The 18,562-nt window shown below is 63.7% G+C and overlaps 1 protein-coding gene across 2 annotated transcripts in view; it reads left to right on the top strand.

Annotated features, from left to right (window-relative positions):
• The window catches only part of Col6a2 (collagen type VI alpha 2 chain), a 28,826-nt gene extending 14,942 nt beyond the window's left edge, over positions 1–13,884 (top strand). Inside the window, exons 14-28 of one of the 2 annotated variants that reach the window (XM_027922257.2) lie at positions 146–235; positions 653–715; positions 1,347–1,409; positions 1,607–1,669; positions 2,116–2,178; positions 2,489–2,539; positions 2,863–2,898; positions 3,231–3,293; positions 4,489–4,551; positions 4,739–4,774; positions 4,953–4,998; positions 5,079–5,231; positions 5,357–5,809; positions 5,892–5,930; positions 12,877–13,884. In XM_027922257.2, coding sequence (XP_027778058.2) covers positions 146–235; positions 653–715; positions 1,347–1,409; positions 1,607–1,669; positions 2,116–2,178; positions 2,489–2,539; positions 2,863–2,898; positions 3,231–3,293; positions 4,489–4,551; positions 4,739–4,774; positions 4,953–4,998; positions 5,079–5,231; positions 5,357–5,809; positions 5,892–5,930; positions 12,877–13,475 — 1,881 coding nt within the window. In that variant the 3' untranslated portion in view covers positions 13,476–13,884. The other variant, XM_027922258.2, reaches the window with a different exon arrangement.
• The last annotated feature ends 4,678 nt before the right edge of the window (positions 13,885–18,562 follow it).

The following is an 18,562-nucleotide window of genomic DNA, read 5'->3' as shown; positions in this document are numbered from 1 at the left end:
TGAGGAGGGGCCAGAAGGCCAAGTGTGCCCTGGGCACGCGCCGACCTCCTGTCCTCCACCGCCGGGCACCAGGGAGGGCTGGGGGGCTTCCTGGGTGCGGAGGGCCAGCCGCTCCAGGCTGCTGAACACCTCCTCCTCTCTGCAGGGTTACCAAGGCAACAATGGAGCCCCGGGGAGTCCTGGCGAGAAAGGAGCCAAGGGGGGGCCTGGGCCCCGCGGACCCAAAGGCGAGCCTGTGAGTCCCCAGCCTGCTAGCAGCCCTCCAGCCTGGGCACTCCACGGCTCAGGAGGGGCCCTTGGAGAAGGCCTGTGCCGCAGCCGCCCCTGCCCGCAGCCTCCCCCAGGGCCGCACGGGGTGGACCCACAGTCAGAGAACTGGAGACCCAGCGCCTGGACTTACGGCCTGGCCAGGAGCCCCACCCGCCCTCCTCCCTGAACCCTCTGCTGGGACAGGCTGACCCGCAACAGGACAAGGGGGTGGCACCTGTGGGTCTCCACTGTGCCCTCTGAAAGAAACCCCAGGCTCGGGGTCCCCAGACCTCCAAGCCAGAGTCCTCCTGGGAGAGCAGAGCTCAGGCCCAGTGGTTGGCAAATGTCCATCCTCCCGGGGCCTAGGAGGCACCCCTCCCCACCAACACACGTGTTCTTTCAGGGGCGCAGGGGAGACCCCGGAACCAAGGGCGGCCCCGGCAGTGACGGTCCCAAGGGAGAGAAGGTGAGTCGGCCATGGGCAGGAGCCAGAGGGCACTGGCCCTGTCTGCACGTGGGACCATACGCCCTGGGGGGAAGGACTGACCCATCCTCACCCCCCAGAACAGAGCTGTTGAGGCCCCAGCATCCAGGGCTAACCCCTGCAGGGCCTGGGAAAGCAGGAGTGGGACAGGGGGCTCACACTCTGCCCCACGGAGACTCAGCAGGGGCCCGGCAGGCACCACCCATCCCCTGCTGCCAGGCCTCGCGGCTCAGGCTGTGCACTGCTCAGTCCACAGTGTCCCTACTGTGCACACACCTGCCCCAGCAGCTGTCACAGCTCTCGAGGGCAGCACTGAAGTAGCCTGGTGGCAAAATCCACAACTACCTGTTCCCTCTGAGATGTGGGTAGAGGGGCTTCCTCCCAGGCCAGGGGGTCTCCACTCACATTACCTGTGGCTTCAGTGCGACTGTGAGGCTGGTGGTTGGTGGGCTGCAGGATAAAGCATGCCCCTGTTCCAACATCACCCTGGACCTTACTGGACACTTTCCTCCCAGGGGAATAAGTGACCCCTCCTCTGACCCCACCACACAGCCTCTCGGGGGGACCCAAACCTAAGTCCCCCACAAGACCTGACTGGCCCCTGTTCCCACAGGGGGACCCTGGCCCAGAAGGGCCCCGGGGCCTGGCCGGAGAGGTCGGCAACAAAGGAGCTAAGGTACGTGGGGTCCTGGGGCTGGGGGACCAAGTGCCTGGTCCCAACTGCCACCAAGTCCTGCCTGTGGACCCAGCCTGCTGCCCCCACCTGCCTGTGGTCCGGCCTGCCCTGCAGGCCAAGCCAGGCCTCTGCAGGTCAGCAGGCCCCACCTCTGCAGGAGGACCTCAGGGTCTCGAGCTCACCCTCTTGCTTTGCAGGGAGACCCAGGATTGCCTGGACCCAGAGGCCCCCAGGGGGCCCTTGGGGAGGCCGGAAAGCAGGTCAGTGGCAGGACACGTGCACCCCGAGGCTCCAGTGGCCAGCTCTGTCTCCAGCCTCCTGTCCACTCTCCCTGCTGTAAAATGCTTGGGTCCCCCTGGGGGTGGCACAGGCTGCCTGCCAGCCACTGTCCCCATGGCAGCCTTGGACACTGGGACTAGGAGCTGTCCCCTAGGGTACCTCTCACCACCCCAGCCTCGGTGTCCTCCTGTCCAGAAGGGACGGTCCCAACCCTCCCCTCAGGCAGGATGGTGAGCCTGGGGCCTGGACCAGACGTGAAGAGGAGGAGCCGGCACCCTCAGACCTTCAGATGCTGGAGGGCAGCACAGGGAGCTGGGGACAGTGTGGTCTGTGGCCACAGATGGACTGTAGGGTCAGATGACCCCGGGTACAGGTCAGTGTCAGTCACAGAGGACTATGCCAACCCTCGGTTTTTTCCCTCCCTCAGGGATCTCGGGGAGACCCTGGTGATGCTGGGCCCCGCGGAGACTCAGGACAGCCAGGCCCCAAGGTGCGGCCCCCGCCAGCAGGGTGGACAGGGGCTTGGAGTGGGTGCCCAACTGGAGAGGCTGGAGGGGGCTCGGAAGGCCTGAGTGAGGCTGACCGGGGGGGCTGAGGCTGACACCGTGGCATCAGCCTTGACCCCTGCAGGGGGTGGCCAGCCACTGGCTCCGCCTGGTCCAAGGGCCGCACCGCGGGTGTGTGCTTGGCAGGGGTTGGGCGAGCCCAGCCCAGCAGTGCCCCTCATCCACATCCCACGCCCCTGGGCCTGGCCCCGGTCCATCCTCTGTTCCTTCCAACTGATCAGCCTCTTCCTGCAGGGAGACCCTGGCCGGCCTGGATTCAGCTACCCGGGACCCCGGGGAACTCCTGTGAGTGCTGGTGTGGGGCAGGGGCTGCAGGAGGGGCCGGGCTAGTTGAGAGGGCCCTGCAGGCTCCCAGTGTCCCCTAGAGGTGGCCTCTCTGGAGGAGCAGGGCAGGGGAGGTGGCGCGGGTCAGAGGACGGGGTCAGCGTCACAGGCTGGCCCTGCACTGGGAGCCCAGTGGCTCAGCAGAGTGGGCCTTTGCCCCAGGGCAGTGAGCCCCTTGTGGGGTCTCAGGCAGCCCCTGTGAGGGAGAGCCCCGCCTGGGGGGGCATCCTGGGCCAGGCCTTGGGTTCCAGCCGGGTGACCTCTGACCTGGGTTTGCCTCACAGGGAGAAAAAGGCGAACCCGGTCCCCGTGGCCCAGAGGTACGTGGCATCCCCGCCCATCTGGGCCTCTCTCCGTTCCCTGGGTGGAGCACAGTGGTCTGCGTCCACCACAGCTGGGGGACTGCACAGGTCCTCAGGCCTCGGTGGTCATGCCCCTGCCCAAGGCCAGGCCATGCAGGGCCCGCTTAGCTTTGAGTGGTGGTAGCTGCCACGTCTGCCCCTTCCCAACCGAAAGTCAGGGCTTGCCTGAAAACCCAGAGCTGCCATCCAGGGGCCTGAACCGTGGACATGTCCGGGGCCCCGATGCTCCTGAAGTCTGGGGTCAGGGAGCATGGAGACTGACCTCTCTGGGCATGTGTGCCCCGTCACAGGGAGGCCGAGGGGACTTCGGCATGAAAGGAGGACCTGGGAGGAAAGGAGAGAAGGGGGAGCCCGTGAGTACCTCGTCCTGCACCCCGGCTGCCGGCCAGAGTGGGCAGAGCCTTGAGGCTGACCGTGTCCTCTGAGAGCCCTCAGGAGGACCCAGCTCACCTGGCACAGAGCCCACCATCCCACCCTTGAAGAGGACCACCTGGCTCACAGGCCTCTCCTCTCCTCCCCTGCCCCCAGCCTTGCGCCCATGGTCACCCGAGCCTCTTCCTTAGCAGAGTGTCCTCAGGGTCTTCGTGTTCTTAGTGCTGGCCGGACTCCCAGCAGGGAATGTGGATGGGCAAAGAGCGATTGGACACAAGTCCCAGCACAGAAAATGGCGGACAGCAAACAGGGAGTGAGGGGGTGGGTGGGTAGACAGGTGAGCAGGCATGTGGGTGGGTGGAAGGACAGGTGAGCAGGTATGTGGGTGGGAAGACAGGTGAGCAGGCAGGTGGGTGGGTAGGAAGACAGGTGAGCAGGTATGTGGATGGGTAGGTAGACAGGTGAGCAGGTATGTGGGTGGGTGGAAGCACAGGTGAGCAGGTATGTGGATGGGTAGGTAGACAGGTGAGCAGGTATGTGGGTGGGTAGGTAGACAGGTGAGCAGGTATGTGGGTGGGTAGGTAGACAGGTGAGCAGGTATGTAGGTGGGAAGACAGGTGAGCAGGTATGTGGGTGGGTGGAAGGACAGGTGAGCAGGTATGTGGGTGGGTAGGAAGACAGGTGAGCAGGTATGTAGGTGGGAAGACAGGTGAGCAGGTATGTGGGTGGGTAGGTAGACAGGAGAGCAGGTATGTGGGTGGGTGGAAGGACAGGTGAGCAGGTAGGTGGGTGGGTAGGAAGACAGGTGAGCAGGTGGGTGGGTGGACAGGTGGGTGAGTAGACAGATGGTGGGTGGAAAGGTGAGCAGGAGGATGATGGGTGGGTGGATGGTGGATGGTGGATGAGTGGAAGCTTTGGGTTTGAGGATGAGGGTGAGTCAGGTCTTGGGGTGAGCAGAGCATGGGTAGCCTGAGCTGTTTCGGCTGCTGTCTTTCGAGCTCCTCTGTGGCCTGTGGGCCCCCTGCCCCTCTGGCAGGCCAGGCTCTGAGGCATTCCTAGGGTGTGGCCCAGCCGCCCGATTCCTGATGCCCACCCTACCCCAGGCGGGGACTATGGGGTGGGGGGCAAGACCCCTTTGGGGAGTTTGCTGAGCCTGCCTGCCCTGTTCCTTCTCAGGCAGATCCTGGTCCCCCTGGTGAGCCAGGCCCCCGGGGGCCCAGAGGAGTCCCAGGACCCGAGGTAGGCCATCTCTGTCCCTTTACCCCTCGGTCCCCAGCCCCTGCACAAGCCAGGTCAGTGCCTACCTGGCTTGTGGCTCTGTCTGCCCCTGGTGTGTGCGGCCCTGTCTGCAGGGGGCAGTGGCATCAGGAGTCAGCACCCTGCCCAGCCCCGGGCCTCAGGTCTCACTTCACTGTCCCTCCTCCAGGGTGAGCCCGGCCCCCCCGGAGACCCAGGCCTCACGGTAGGTGTCACCTGGGGTGGTGGGATCCACATCCTCCCTCCCAAAAATGAGAGGGGCAGTGAGTGCAGGGGCGTGGGCTGGGTGCTGTGGGGGCAGGTGGATGCAGGCTCTCTCCCTGGGGAGGCTCCCGGGGCCTGCAGGGCCCGCCTGCCCTGGACACGGCCGTGCTCTGCTGCAGGAGTGTGATGTCATGACCTACGTGAGGGAGACCTGTGGCTGCTGTGGTGAGTCGGCATGGCCAGGGGGAGCCGGCGGGGTCCTGGGGTTTCTCACGGCACCCACTGCCGACCCTGCCATCCCCCAGACTGCGAGAAGCGCTGTGGGCCCCTGGACGTGGTCTTCGTCATCGACAGCTCAGAGAGCATCGGCTACACCAACTTCACCCTGGAGAAGAACTTTGTCATTAATGTGGTCAACAGGCTGGGGGCCATGGCCAAGGACCCCAAGTCAGAGACCGGTCAGTGAGGGCAGGGCAGAGGCCGGGCTGGACAGCTGGAAGTGGCGGGAGGCTCTCTTCCCAGGCTGGCCGGCCATAGAGGGGCCTGGGCAGGTCACTGGCCACACTCACACTTGCCCCCACAGGGACCCGCGTGGGCGTGGTGCAGTACAGCCATGAGGGCACTTTCGAGGCCATCCAGCTGGACGACGAGCGCATCAACTCCCTGTCCAGCTTCAAGGAGGCCGTCAAGAACCTGGAGTGGATTGCGGGCGGCACCTGGACACCGTCAGCCCTCAAGTTCGCCTACAACAAGCTCATCAAGGACAGCCGCCGCCACAAGACCCGCGTGTTCGCTGTGGTCATCACGGATGGGCGCCATGACCCGCGGGACGACGACCTGAACCTGCGGGCGCTCTGCACGGGTGACGTCACCGTGACGGCCATCGGCATTGGTGACATGTTCCACGAGCGCCACGAGAGCGAGAACCTGTACTCCATCGCCTGTGACAAGCCGCAGCAGGTGCGCAACATGACCCTCTTCTCCGACCTGGTGGCCGAGCGCTTCATCGACGACATGGCGGACGTCCTGTGCCCTGGTGAGCTGCTGCCCACCCCTTCCAGCAGGTCCAGAGCAGCCTGGCTGTGGCTGACCCACACCTGTCTCTCCCTCTCTTGCAGACCCCCAGATCGTGTGCCCGGAGCTTCCCTGCCAAACAGGTGACGCAGGCGCCCCCCGACCCAGGGCAGCAGAGTGGTGCCTCCTCTCCCGCAGCGGGGTGGCCAGAGGGCTGGACGGCCTGGGCAGGCTGCTGCGGAGGCACCGCCTGGGACCCCAGGCCCAGCCCAGCCAGGAGGGGGTGTGTTGGGGTGGCTCCAGGATGCAGGATGGCCTGTGACACCGCAGGCCCTGCTGGCGTGGGTGCTGTTGGCCTGGCTCTGCAGTGGGTCAGCCTCTGGGGTCAGCAGTGTTTCAGGGTGGAGGGTCCCTGGCACCACCAGAGCATGGGCAGGCACAGCTCCTAGGAGACACATTTGCTGCCACCTCCATGGCCACTGCTGCAGGGTGGTTGGGAGAGGAGGAAGAGGACAAGATGGGATGGGGTAGCCAGAGCGGCCAATGGAGAGGGAGGAGGAGGGAGAGAGGACAGGGTTGAGGTAGAAGGCTTGTCTCCTTGGGGGTCTGCCGTTGCCCAGGGCAAGGGGGCACGGAGAGGTGCTTCAGGCCCTTGGGTGAGCCCTGTCCCCTCCAGGAGGGGGACCCCAGGCTACACTGGGATCTGGGGCCACCATGGAGATGGAGGGTCACCAGCAGCCATCTCTGTGGCCTCTGCCTCTGGAACTCAGTGCTCCTCGGCTGTCTGAGCTGAGGTGCCCACCCACCCAGGAAGGACAGGGCAATGAGTCGGGCCTCACACTTGCTGGGACAGAGGGCATGGCCGAGGACACACTGCCCAGGCCTTGCCCTTGGTGTGACTGTGGGGCTCGGTGCTACCCAGAGACCCCAGGGCTGGCAGGAGAGCATCAGTCCTGGTCTCTGCTGGGCGAGACCCCCAGCTAGACCCCAGCTCCAGCCCTGTCAGGTATGTGGGGAGCAGTGCCCCCAGTGGGCAGCTGGCGCCCAGATGGCCTGGGTGAGGTCCAGACCAGCGGGGTCTGCACAGAGGAGGCTGATGCCACACCCAGCCTGGGGGCAGCTGGACCCCTGGGCACAGGAGCCCAGCCGTGGCCTTGGCCGGGTCCCAGCGTTCTCACCTGGCCCCTGGTTGAGGCTGCGAGCCTTGGGTTCCCGCAGAGCATGCTGGCAGTAGGTGTCCGCAGGTCTTCCTGAAGCTCCTGGCCCACTGGGGTTTCAGGGAGGAGGTACTGGACCTGCCGCCGGCTCGTCCTGCATCTGTCCAGTGGCTGTGGGCTTCCTCTGACCCTCCGCTCAGCCGGCCTGCTGCAGTCCGCTTGCTGCTATGGTAGATGCAGCTGTGCATGGCCTGCTGGTGTCACATCCAGGGCCTGGCTGTGCTCAGGAGTGGCGTGGCCTCAGGGTGCAGGACATGGCTCTGGGAAGGTGACAGAGGACCTGGGGAAATGAGGACCTCTGACACTCTCGCCCCCACTCCCCTGAAGCCTCAGGACCCTACGTGAATGGAGTGGCCCCTAGGAGATCCTCCCTCCTTCCGGGCCTCCTGATCCCTCTGCAGAGTTTACAAAGCCCCCCCCCCTCCTTTTTGGCCTTTTGAAACTCAAGTAAGTGAGTGTGGTGACCATGAGGAGCTCACCTGCCCTCAGATGTCCTGTGGGTCCTTGTGGGCACCTCCCATATGAACACCGCACCAGTGGACACCACCAGCTCAGGCCCAGCCCTGACCTTCTGGGTCAAACAGCCCAGCCACCCTGGGCCGATACTAGGCAGGGGCTGGTTGTGACTGTGTCAGGCTGCAGAGGCTGTCAGCAGGACAAGCCAGGCACAGGCTTAAGCCTCTGAGAACGAGGTGGCCTGGTAATGACCACAGTGGTGGAAACCGGCATAGCGACTTCTAGAGCTAGAGGGTGCAGGGCCAAGGACTGAGGGGGCTGTAACTGGCCGCCTGCATTTGCCCATGACTACAGTCTGACCCCAGGTCAGGAGCCAGTTAGACCAAGATGCCCACCAGAGTCAGGCCTCCCCTCCAGCAGGCATGGGGAGCCAGAGCAGGGGGGCAAGAGACAGAGAGAGTGGGATGGAGGGGAGAGAGACAGAGGCAGAGAGACAGGGGGTCCAGAGAGACAGGGACAGAGGGGAGATCCAGAGAGACAGGGACAGAGGGGGGATCCAGAGAGACAGGGACAGAGGGGGGATCCAGAGAGACAGGGACAGAGGGGGGATCCAGAGAGACAGAGACAGAGGGGGGATCCAGAGAGACAGGGACAGAGGGGGGATCCAGAGAGACAGAGACAGAGGGGGGATCCAGAGAGACAGGGACAGGGGGGGATCCAGAGAGAGAGAGATGGGGGGGGGATCCAGAGAGAGAAGGACAGAGGGGGTATCCAGAGAGACAGAGACAGAGGGGGGATCCAGAGAGACAGAGACAGAGGGGGGGTCCAGAGAGACAGGGACAGAGGGGGGGGTCCAGAGAGACAGGGACAGAGGGGGCGGTCCAGAGAGACAGGGACAGAGGGGGGGTCCAGAGAGACAGAGACAGAGGGGGGATCCAGAGAGACAGAGACAGAGGGGGGATCCAGAGAGACAGGGACAGGGGGGGGATCCAGAGAGACAGAGACAGAGGGGGGATCCAGAGAGACAGAGACAGAGGGGGGATCCAGAGAGACAGGGACAGGGGGGGATCCAGAGAGACAGAGACAGAGGGGGGATCCAGAGAGAGAGACAGAGGGGGGATCCAGAGAGACAGGGACAGAGGGGGGATCCAGAGAGACAGGGACAGAGGGGGGATCCAGAGAGACAGGGACAGAGGGGGGATCCAGAGAGAGAGACAGAGGGGGGATCCAGAGAGACAGAGACAGAGGGGGGAATCCAGAGAGACAGAGACAGAGGGGGGATCCAGAGAGAAAGAGACAGAGGGGGGATCGAGAGAGACAGGGACAGAGGGGGGATCCAGAGAGACAGGGACAGAGGGGGGATCCAGAGAGAGAGACAGAGGGGGGATCCAGAGAGACAGGGACAGAGGGGGGATCCAGAGAGACAGAGACAGAGGGGGGATCCAGAGAGAAAGAGACAGAGGGGGGATCAAGAGAGACAGGGACAGAGGGGGGATCCAGAGAGACAGGGACAGAGGGGGGATCCAGAGAGAGAGACAGAGGGGGGATCCAGAGAGACAGGGACAGAGGGGGGATCCAGAGAGACAGGGACAGAGGGGGGATCCAGAGAGACAGGGACAGAGGGGGGATCCAGAGAGAGAGACAGAGGGGGGATCCAGAGAGACAGGGACAGAGGGGGGATCCAGAGAGACAGGGACAGGGGGGGGATCCAGAGAGACAGAGAAAGAGGGGGGATCCAGAGAGAGAGACAGAGGGGGGGATCCAGAGAGACAGGGACAGAGGGGGGATCCAGAGAGAGAGACAGAGGGGGGATCCAGAGAGAGAGACAGAGGGGGGATCCAGAGAGAGAGAGACAGAGGGGGGATCCAGAGAGACAGGGACAGAGGGGGGATCCAGAGAGACAGGGACAGAGGGGGGATCCAGAGAGACAGGGACAGAGGGGGGATCCAGAGAGACAGGGACAGAGGGGGGATCCAGAGAGACAGGGACAGAGGGGGGATCCAGAGAGACAGGGACAGAGGGGGGATCCAGAGAGACAGAGACAGAGGGGGGATCCAGAGAGACAGAGACAGAGGGGGGATCCAGAGAGACAGGGACAGAGGGGGGATCCAGAGAGAGAGAGACAGAGGGGGGATCCAGAGAGACAGGGACAGAGGGGGGATCCAGAGAGACAAGGACAGAGGGGGGATCCAGAGAGACAGGGACAGAGGGGGGATCCAGAGAGACAGGGACAGAGGGGGGATCCAGAGAGACAGGGACAGAGGGGGGATCCAGAGAGACAGGGACAGAGGGGGGATCCAGAGAGACAGGGACAGAGGGGGGATCCAGAGAGACAGGGACAGAGACAGGGATCCAGAGAGACAGGGACAGGGGGATTCAGAGAGATGGGGCGGGGGGGGGGAGTTAGCGGTGATGGGGAAGGAGAGAACAGAGACAGACACAGAGGGAGATCCAAAGACAGAAAGACAGGGGTGCAGAGATAAACAGAGGTTGGGGGAGAGAGATAGACAGGGGGATCCAGAGAGAGAGGTAGGGGGAGACAGGGAGGAACCAGAGAGGGGATCCCGAGAGGGTGGAGAGACAGGCAGGGAGGAGGGGACAGACAGAGGGGGGGGGACGAGAGACAGAGAAGGGATGGGGAGCCAGAGAGACGGAGAAAGAGGGAAGGAGAGAGAGAGGATGGGGTTAGGTAGAAGGCTTGTCTCCTGGGGGTCCCTGGGTCCTGGAAGACAGTGTGGCTGGTGGACAGACCACAGCTCACATCTGAGAGGACTGGACTGGTTAGGGCTGCAGGCCTCCCTGGGCACTTCAGGGAAGGGTCTCCTGGGGAGCCGTGCGGTTCTGCTCACGTCCCAGCCCAGGCCTGGGGGCAGCCGCTGTGCTGGTGGTCTCCTGGCAGGGCAGATGGCTGCCGCTGGCCTGCTCTCCCGCCGCCTCGGGGCCAAAGGCCACCACTCCCAACTGCACCTCCTGGCCACTCGTCTTCCTGGGCCTCGTCTCTGCTGCCGCTTTGGTCCTGACTCTGCTTTCTGCAGAGAGGCCCGAGGAGGGGCTGGAGGCCCACTCACACCCACCCCTGGCCCTTAAAGTGCTCTATGGACGCTCCCTTGCAGATGGAGCGCGGCCTGGCGGCGAGCCCCCGGTCACCTTCCTCCGCACGGAAGAGGGCCCAGACCCCACCTTCCCCAGGACCATCCCCCTGATCCAGCAGTTGCTAAACACCACCAAGGCCACACAGGACCCGGCCTCCTACTCCCAGCTGGTGGCCGTGATGGTCTACACCGCAGAGCGGGCCAAGTTCGCCACAGGGGTCGAGCGGCAGGACTGGATGCAGCTGTTCATTGACACCTTTAAGCTGGTGCACAGGGACATCACTGGGGACCCTGAGACGGCACTGGCGCTCTGCTGAGGCACAGGGCCACGTGTGCAGAGAGGCTGGAGCTGCCCCCACTCCGCTCCTTAGCTTCGGGGCCTGCCTTTCACAAACCGAGGGCTTCAGATGCACCGTGGCCCCACGGTCTGGAGGCAAGAATGGAGGCGTCTCCAGGGCCACATTCCCTCCAGAGGCTCCACCGGGGCCCTCCTGCTCTTCAGCTGGGTTCCGCCGACCGCGGCTCCTGGACCCTTCACTCCAGCCTCACCTGGCTTCCCATGGCCCTCCGCTGCCTGTGTCCTCTCCTTGCCTTCAAGGACAATGGTCTTTGAATTAAGGCCTACCCCAAATCCAGGTGGTGCCCATCTCAAGCTCCTTAACCCAGCGCTGTCCTTCTTTGCCACATAAAGTGACCCTTACCTCTTGGGGGTGAGAACGGGTCCTCATTTGGGGGACCATTATTCAGCCCACTACACCGCCATTCCGCTGAGCTGCCCCAGGGTGTAGGTGAGAGAGGCGTGCGGTCAGCGCCCAGCGATGTCTTCTTCACTGGGTCCCAGTGTCTGGTCTACCCTGGTCTCAGATTTGGGCAGTGACCCTGAGTTTAGTGACGCTGGGTATTCTTGGCCCACAGGTGACCAGGACTGGGTGGCAGTGGCTCTTTGGGGAGCCGGGCAGTCCTGCAGCCCTGATACATTGGAGCCAGCCCTGAGGTCACAGCACGTGTTTGACCTCCAGGCACCCCAGCTAACCTCTGGGTGCCTGAGACACTCCTGGTGCCTGTCCACCCTTGGCAAGGCATTGCTGCCCTCAGGCGCCTTGGCCGGACCTGTAGGGTACTCTGCTGATGTGACAGCCTTCCCTAGGGAGCACGGTGGAGCGTCGCTGCCCCCAGGCAGGCCTAGGCAGGGGCTCTGAGCAAGCCCCAGGAGCCCTCCTTCTGCCCTGTGCATCCCTCCTGCTGTGGGGGTGGTGGGCAGGACTGGGAGGTGCAGAGGCTGCCAAAGTCTCAAGACTGCTGACCGCTGTGCACCTCTGCCTGCCCCAGAGATGTTGCCCCGGAGAGAAGCCACTTGCTGCTTGTCTGTCTCTGTGTTTGTGGTGACGACTGTGAGGAAGTTTGTCAGTTTTGAGGGCTTTGACACTCCTGGCCACTCCCCGGGTCCTCTGATCGAGTGCCAGGGGTGGTCTGCACTAGAATAACGGCGTCATTACTGAGCTCATGGAAAAGACCATGCCCGGTACTCAGCTGTGGCGCGGGGGTGGGGGGCGGTCCACCCCAGAAACGAGACGTAAAGCTGAGCCATGTGAAGAGGAGCTCTGAGGCCAGGTGGAACTGAGCTGGCCTCCGTGGGCAGAGCCGTGCACACCCGTGGGTGTGTGAGGTCCTGGGTCTTGAGCCTCTAGGGTCCTGGTGGACTCCCTGATGGCATCAAGGGGGGGACCAGCCAATCCATGGCCCCTTCCAAGGCGAGGAGCTTGGCACAGTCCCTGGTGCACAGACAGAGGGGTCCCAGCGCATGGGCTTGGACACCCTGGAGGTAGTCACCCATGCTGCCCTTGTGTCCAGAGCTGGTGGATGGTCACACAGGGGGCGTCTTGGCAGCAGTGTGTCTCCGAGAAGCCACACCTGAGCTCGCTGCAGCAAGCCCAAGGGACACGGGCTCCTGACCTTCTGGGAGACATGTGGCCTAGCCAGTTCCAGGTTGCTCAGGGCGGGTGGGCAGCTCTGAGGTGGTCAGGGCCAGGGGTCCCATGGGATGGTGTCCATTTTCCGACCCAGAAGGGCCTAGAGGTGCTGGCCCTGGCAGTGCACAGTGGGAGGCCCCTCTGGCTCCAGGTTTGGGAGTGTTCCTGGCAGGAGGACATGCTTCTCCCTGACAGAGCCTGGGCCAAGGACCCACACCTGGCTGACCTGCTGGGACCCCAGTAATGGCCAGGGTGAGGCCCCAGGGCCCACAGTTCAGGGCACTCTGACAGAAAGCACAGAGGGAATGTCCCGCCCGCCCCCACGGCCGGCCCCATCTCCTGTCTCCCCCACAGAGCTGTACGTGGCACAGTGTACGCAGCGGCCAGTGGACATCGTCTTCCTGCTGGACGGCTCTGAGCGGCTGGGAGAGCAGAACTTCCACAAGGCACGCGGCTTCGTGGAAGAGGTGTCCCGGCGCCTGACGCTAGCCCGGAGGGAGGACGACCCCCTCAATGCCCGTGTGGCCTTGGTGCAGTACGGCGGCCAGCAGGAGCAGCAGGTGGCCTTCCCGCTGACCTCCAACCTGACGGTCATCCACGAGGCTCTGCAGGACCTCCGCTACCTCAACTCCTTCTCCCACGTGGGCACAGGCATCGTGCACGCCATCAACACTGTGGTGCGGGGCGCGCAGGGCGGGGCGCGGCGCCACGCGGAGCTGTCCTTCGTGTTCCTCACCGACGGCGTCACCGGCAACGGCAGCCTGGAGGAGTCCGTGCACTCCATGCGCAAGCAGAACGTGGTGCCCACCGTGGTGGCCGTGGGCAGCGATGTGGACATGGACGTGCTGCACAAGATCAGCCTGGGCGACAGGGCGGCCATCTTCCGGGAGAAGGACTTTGACAGCCTGGTGCAGCCTGGCTTCTTCGACAGGTTCATCCGCTGGATCTGTTAGCACTGCCAGCGCCAGCCCACCTGTCCTCTCGGCCACGGTGCTACTCAGACCGCAGTCCCCAGGGGAGCTGGACTGCTTGCTGGAGGCCTCTCCCACCGGCCAGAGCCCCTTCTCCCAAGGAGGTCGGGATGGGAGGACCTCTGGCCCCAGGCCCTTGCCCACTTGCAGCTCCCAGGCCCCTCCTGTCTATCTGTCCTGCGCACACCTTGCCCTCAAGGCCTCCGCCAGCCCAGAGGCTCCCTCTAGTCCAATGACTGCCTCTCAGTCTCCCTGCCTCCCTCCCCTTCCAAGAGCTGTCTTCCAGCCCCGCCAGGGCCTGGTCACCACCTGCCCACAACCCCTGAGCTCACGAGCTCACCCGAGAGTCCCTGTCCATGAACCCATGTCCAATAAAGGCTTTGGACCCCTGCTGCTGCCATCCCCCAGTGTCTGTGCCGGCTGGCCCCACCCAGGTATGTGCTGCACCTTCGGGGCTTCTTCCAGGCCCTGAGACTACACTGTGCACACACCCAACGGCACCGTGTCCAGGGACTGCCACAGGCACTGGCCACATGTTCCATCCCCAGGCCACCAGCCTCAGCGAGACTGCGCCCTGCCACTTGGCACTAGGTTGACCTCTCCCGGCTCCAAGCCAGGACAGGGGGCTCCAGACACCCACGGTTTGAGGAGGGCAAGCTATGGGTGGACAAGAGGAGGTGGGCAGCAGGTGATGGCCAGACAGACGTGCAGTTTGGGTGATTTGGGATATTTCAGACTCCAGGTCTCTCATTCAGCCCCCGGGAGGTTCCATAGGGAACCATCAGTTTGCACAGGAGACGGCCACATCCCACCCCTAAGCATCACATCCGAATCCACTCACGGGCAGCCCAAGTCGTCACCGGCCAGCACCAGTCCACACCCCCCACCAAGCACCCGGCCAGCATACCCCTGGCAGCAGTGCGCTTGTCAGCAGCACAATGCTCATCACCCCAGCAAGGCAGCTCCTGGGTCTCCCCCCAAGTCACACCTCCCTACCAGACCCACCGCCACCTTCCTGCGCAGCACCCCTCCTATGTCCCTGCGAACACCACATCCCAGCCAGGCCCCTCCTCCAGGGACATGCCAGTGGCCATCCCAGTGGCCACACCAGGTCCCTCACCAACAGCCTATCAACCTACCCAGCTAAGCTCCACTGACCTCTGTAGCTGGCCCAGACCCCTGACCCTGGTCCCCACCACAGCTTCCTCATCACCTCCCCCAGCATCCCCCACCCTCCCACCTAACTCACCTCCCCCACAGATGTCCCCAGCCAACCTCCCTCACTGACTGCCCCACTGACCTCCCCATCAGCCTCCCCCACGGCCACCCTCGCCAGCTTCTCTGCACCAGCAAGCTCTCAACACCCATACCTGCACCGGCTCACCACATCTCCAGTCACAGCTCCCTCGCTACCAGGGCTCCCTTGTGCCCACGCTCCTGTGCCTCAGACCTCTGCGGGGTGGCTGGGTAGCACGTGGCCTGGACAGGCACAGCCCTGGGCCAAGCTCTCCCCGCTGGAGCAGGCTCACAGGAAGATCCCCACTCCCGGGGGCCCAGCTTCCTGGCACCTCTGCCGTCACCTGTCCCTCCACAGTGGGGGCAGCCCGGGCCTCACCCTGTGGGGCCACCACTTCTGCTGCCTGTGCCGCCGTCCCTCCCGTGCTCCTGCACCATGATGGAGGGACGGCTGGTCACCCAGCCGGGGCTCTCCTGCAGCCTGGCCCTGCCCAGACTTCAGGTCAGAGCCTGAGAAGTAGCAAAGCTGTAGGGACAGAGATGACACCAAGGAATTATCAGGAAGCAGACTTATTGGGCTGCACCCAGCTTCAGAGGGGAAAACAGCTCTCACTGTGATCCATCAATCCCCCTGCACCCCGAGTTCAGGAAGTTCCAGAACTTCATACGCAGTGCACAGGGGGAGGGTCAGAGGTCCCCGGTCCACAGAAGTCCACATGCAACAGGATCCTTCCCTCTTTTCGGTTCCCAGCTCAGGCCAAGTCTTACAGAGACAACCGCAGGGATGCTCCCTCTCCTTTCTCTGTGGATGTCGGTGCCTGGGAAAGAGAGCGCTTTTGTTTTGTTTTTTCTCGCGCCAGGTGCCCTTCAAGGACTCCACTCTGAGATGCAAGTCCCTCTGTGGACCTCGGGTCAGTGTTTCTCATCCCGCTGTGTCTCCACAGGTGGTGGGGGTCTCTAGAGAAGCTTAACTCGCATTTTCTGTGGAGGAGGGGCTGCCACTACAGCAAAAGCAGCTTGCTGGGAAGGCCCACCCCAGCCTCTGCTGCGTCTGCCCTCCGAGGCCAGTCCTGAGCCCAGTCCCTGAGCCCCTTCTGTGCAGCCCCTGAAGAAGCCTCAGAGGGACAGGTCAGGGGAGCCAGGACAGCACCAGACCTCAGGGGAATGGGGGCTTGAGTTAATGGATCCTCATCTGGCATCCCAGAGCCCCCAAGGCCCCAAATGTCCCCTCCTCATGGGACCCACGTTTGAGCCTGGAGCTCCCACCTAGCGGTGATGAAGGGCCCTTGGGCTGTGGTGAGGTTCTGGCAGCCCCTGCACCCCCAGCCACAAACAGCCCCTGCAAATTCCAAACCAGTGACAGGCATTCCCGTGTGCAGGGCAGTAGTCCTCCCAGCCCCCAGCGCTGGACACAGGCCCTTCCCTGGGGCAGGCGCAACATCTGCCTTCCTGAACCTGGCCAAGTCAGCATGGCCCCGTGTTTCCCAGGCACTTTCCCCAGGGAGCCCACGGCTGGAAGGAGCCAGCAACCCACAAAGCCACCTCCCTCCTCTCCCAGGAGGCCCTGCAGCCTGGCCCTGCAGCTCCTGCCCAGATCTCCCAGCACCCAAGTGCCAGAGGCACCCTGTCCCTGAAGGTCCTGTCCCCCACAGTCACTCAGACAGGGAACAGGTGGATAAAGTCACAGTGGAGCACCCCGTGGGGTCTGGTGGATCCAAAAAGGCAGCTCATGTGCCCGCTGCCCAGCATGCCAGGCCCTCCTGACCCAGGAATAGGAGGGGAAGGCAGCCCTGATGAGGCAGGAGCTTCCATGTGGGGAGGCAGGCCCCTCCACATCCCATGCATCCCCCATGTGCAGGCTCCACTTCTGCCCTGGCCCCTCTTCCTGGCAGCAGCAGACAGACCCATGGTCACTGTGCTCGGCCTACAGCTGTTCAGGGATGTGGCCTGAGAGAGACCAGGACCTGCAGCCACGGTGCCCAGAGAGTGCACCCAAGAGTGGAAACCCCTGGGTCTCTGTGGGGACAGCAGGAGCCCTGGGAGACACAGGGCCAATGAGGACTCATGGTCTGGTGGGAGCCTCATGGGACAAGTGGGGCCTGGGGGCAGTGGGGAGCCCTGGGGACAGTAGGAGTTATGACCCTGGTCACTGACCCTACAAGGCGCTCTGTGAGCATCTGGGCTGGCCAGTCCCCTCCTGCCTAGACAGGGCACAGAGGGCCCTGGGGCAGCCGGCGTGAAGGCCTAGGTGTGCCCACTGAGGTCTAGGGTCAGGTTCCCATGCCCTCTCCTGGCTGAGGCTTGCTCGGTGCCCTGTCCCTTGGCCATGGGGTGACCCTAATCTGAGACTTCAGCCTGGCCCTGGCCTAGCCCATTGTGCTGGGGCACCCCACCCTCAGATCCTGTGGGGTAGAAGCCTAGGGGGTATGTGCATCCCTAATGATGGCACACACCCTCAGGAGTCTTCAAGGGCTGACCCCTGGACATTGCCAGCAACAGGCCTGACCCGGCAACCTGCCTGGCAGCCCCCACATCACGGGGGTCAAGCCCCATGGCACCCACTCTCCCCAGGTAGAGGAGACGAAGGACAGGTGTGGTGCCTTGTGGTCTCCACTCCACTCGGCCCTCGTGGGCACCACGTCCCCAGAGGAGCCCACATGCCAGAGGGAAGCAGATCCACTCCCGAGATAGAAAAAACACCGAGTCTCAAAAGAGAAGCGAGCGAGGGGTGCAGGAAGGCAGGGGCCAGAACTGAGGCAAGACAGAAAAGACCTCAGAGGGAGGGTGGGAGGGGCTACCCTGGCCCACACTGGTCCAGCCCTGGCCGCCTGCCTCCTGGGGACACTGGCCCCTGGGCCAGGGCCTCGCTGCTGCTTCCCCAAGAGAATCCTGCTGTCTCTGACTCCCTGAATCCTGCTGTCTCTGACTCCCTGAATCCTGCTGTCTCTGACTCCCTGAATCCTGCTGTCTCTGACGACTCCCTGAATCCTGCTGTCTCTGGCTCCCTGAATCCTGCTGTCTCTGACTCCCTGAATCCTGCTGTCTCTGGCTCCCTGAATCCTGCTGTCTCTGACTCCCTGAATCCTGCTGTCTCTGACGACTCCCTGAATCCTGCTGTCTCTGACGACTCCCTGAATCCTGCTGTCTCTGACTCCCTGAATTCACCATGCTGTTGAGAACCCCACTTGACCTCCTGAGGTCCTCCTGTGGTGACAGGTTCAGGCCACGGGGGTCTGCAGCTGAGCAGGAGTTTGGGGGGGTGGTGGGGGGGGACGGACGGGAGCCCTCAACCCAGCTGGACAGCATGTCAAGACCTAGAGGACCCGACGGACACCGTACCTTCCCCTCCTGCAGGGGCAAGGGAAGGGCTGGGCCCACATTCCCCTCGGACACTGCACCTTCCCCTCCAACCTCCTGCCTCACTGTCATGGGCAGGGGCAGGCTGCCCTCCCCGGCACCTTATCCCTGTGTCCCTGTTGGTTCATGAGGCAATGGACGTCTTTTCCCTTCTCATGTCCTAGGGTGCTGGTGACTTCCTGAGAAGGAGGGTCTAGATTTCATAGTGAAGTCCTCCCTCGAGGCAGGTGGCTCCGTGCCCAGCTTAGGAAGGCTGCACCCAGCCAGACCAACGACGGGGACTGTCACGCTCTGTGCTCAGGCAGACTTGCGCATCTGAAGTCACCTGTCAGGGCTCAGCAGACAGCTGAGGGAGGAGCCCCGGGCTGGTCCCTGGGGCCCCACCATCCAGTGCATGTAGGTCCTCGGGGCCACTTGCTGTCCAATGCAAGGGTCCTGTCCCTGAAGGTCCTGCCACATTGCCCCAGGCACCTGCA

The sequence above is a fragment of the Marmota flaviventris genome, chromosome 8 (assembly GCF_047511675.1).
Source record: "Marmota flaviventris isolate mMarFla1 chromosome 8, mMarFla1.hap1, whole genome shotgun sequence".
Taxonomy (NCBI): Eukaryota; Metazoa; Chordata; class Mammalia; order Rodentia; family Sciuridae; genus Marmota; species Marmota flaviventris.
The sequence above is the reverse complement of the archived record's forward strand: the minus strand, read 5'-3'. Positions and strand labels throughout refer to the sequence as shown.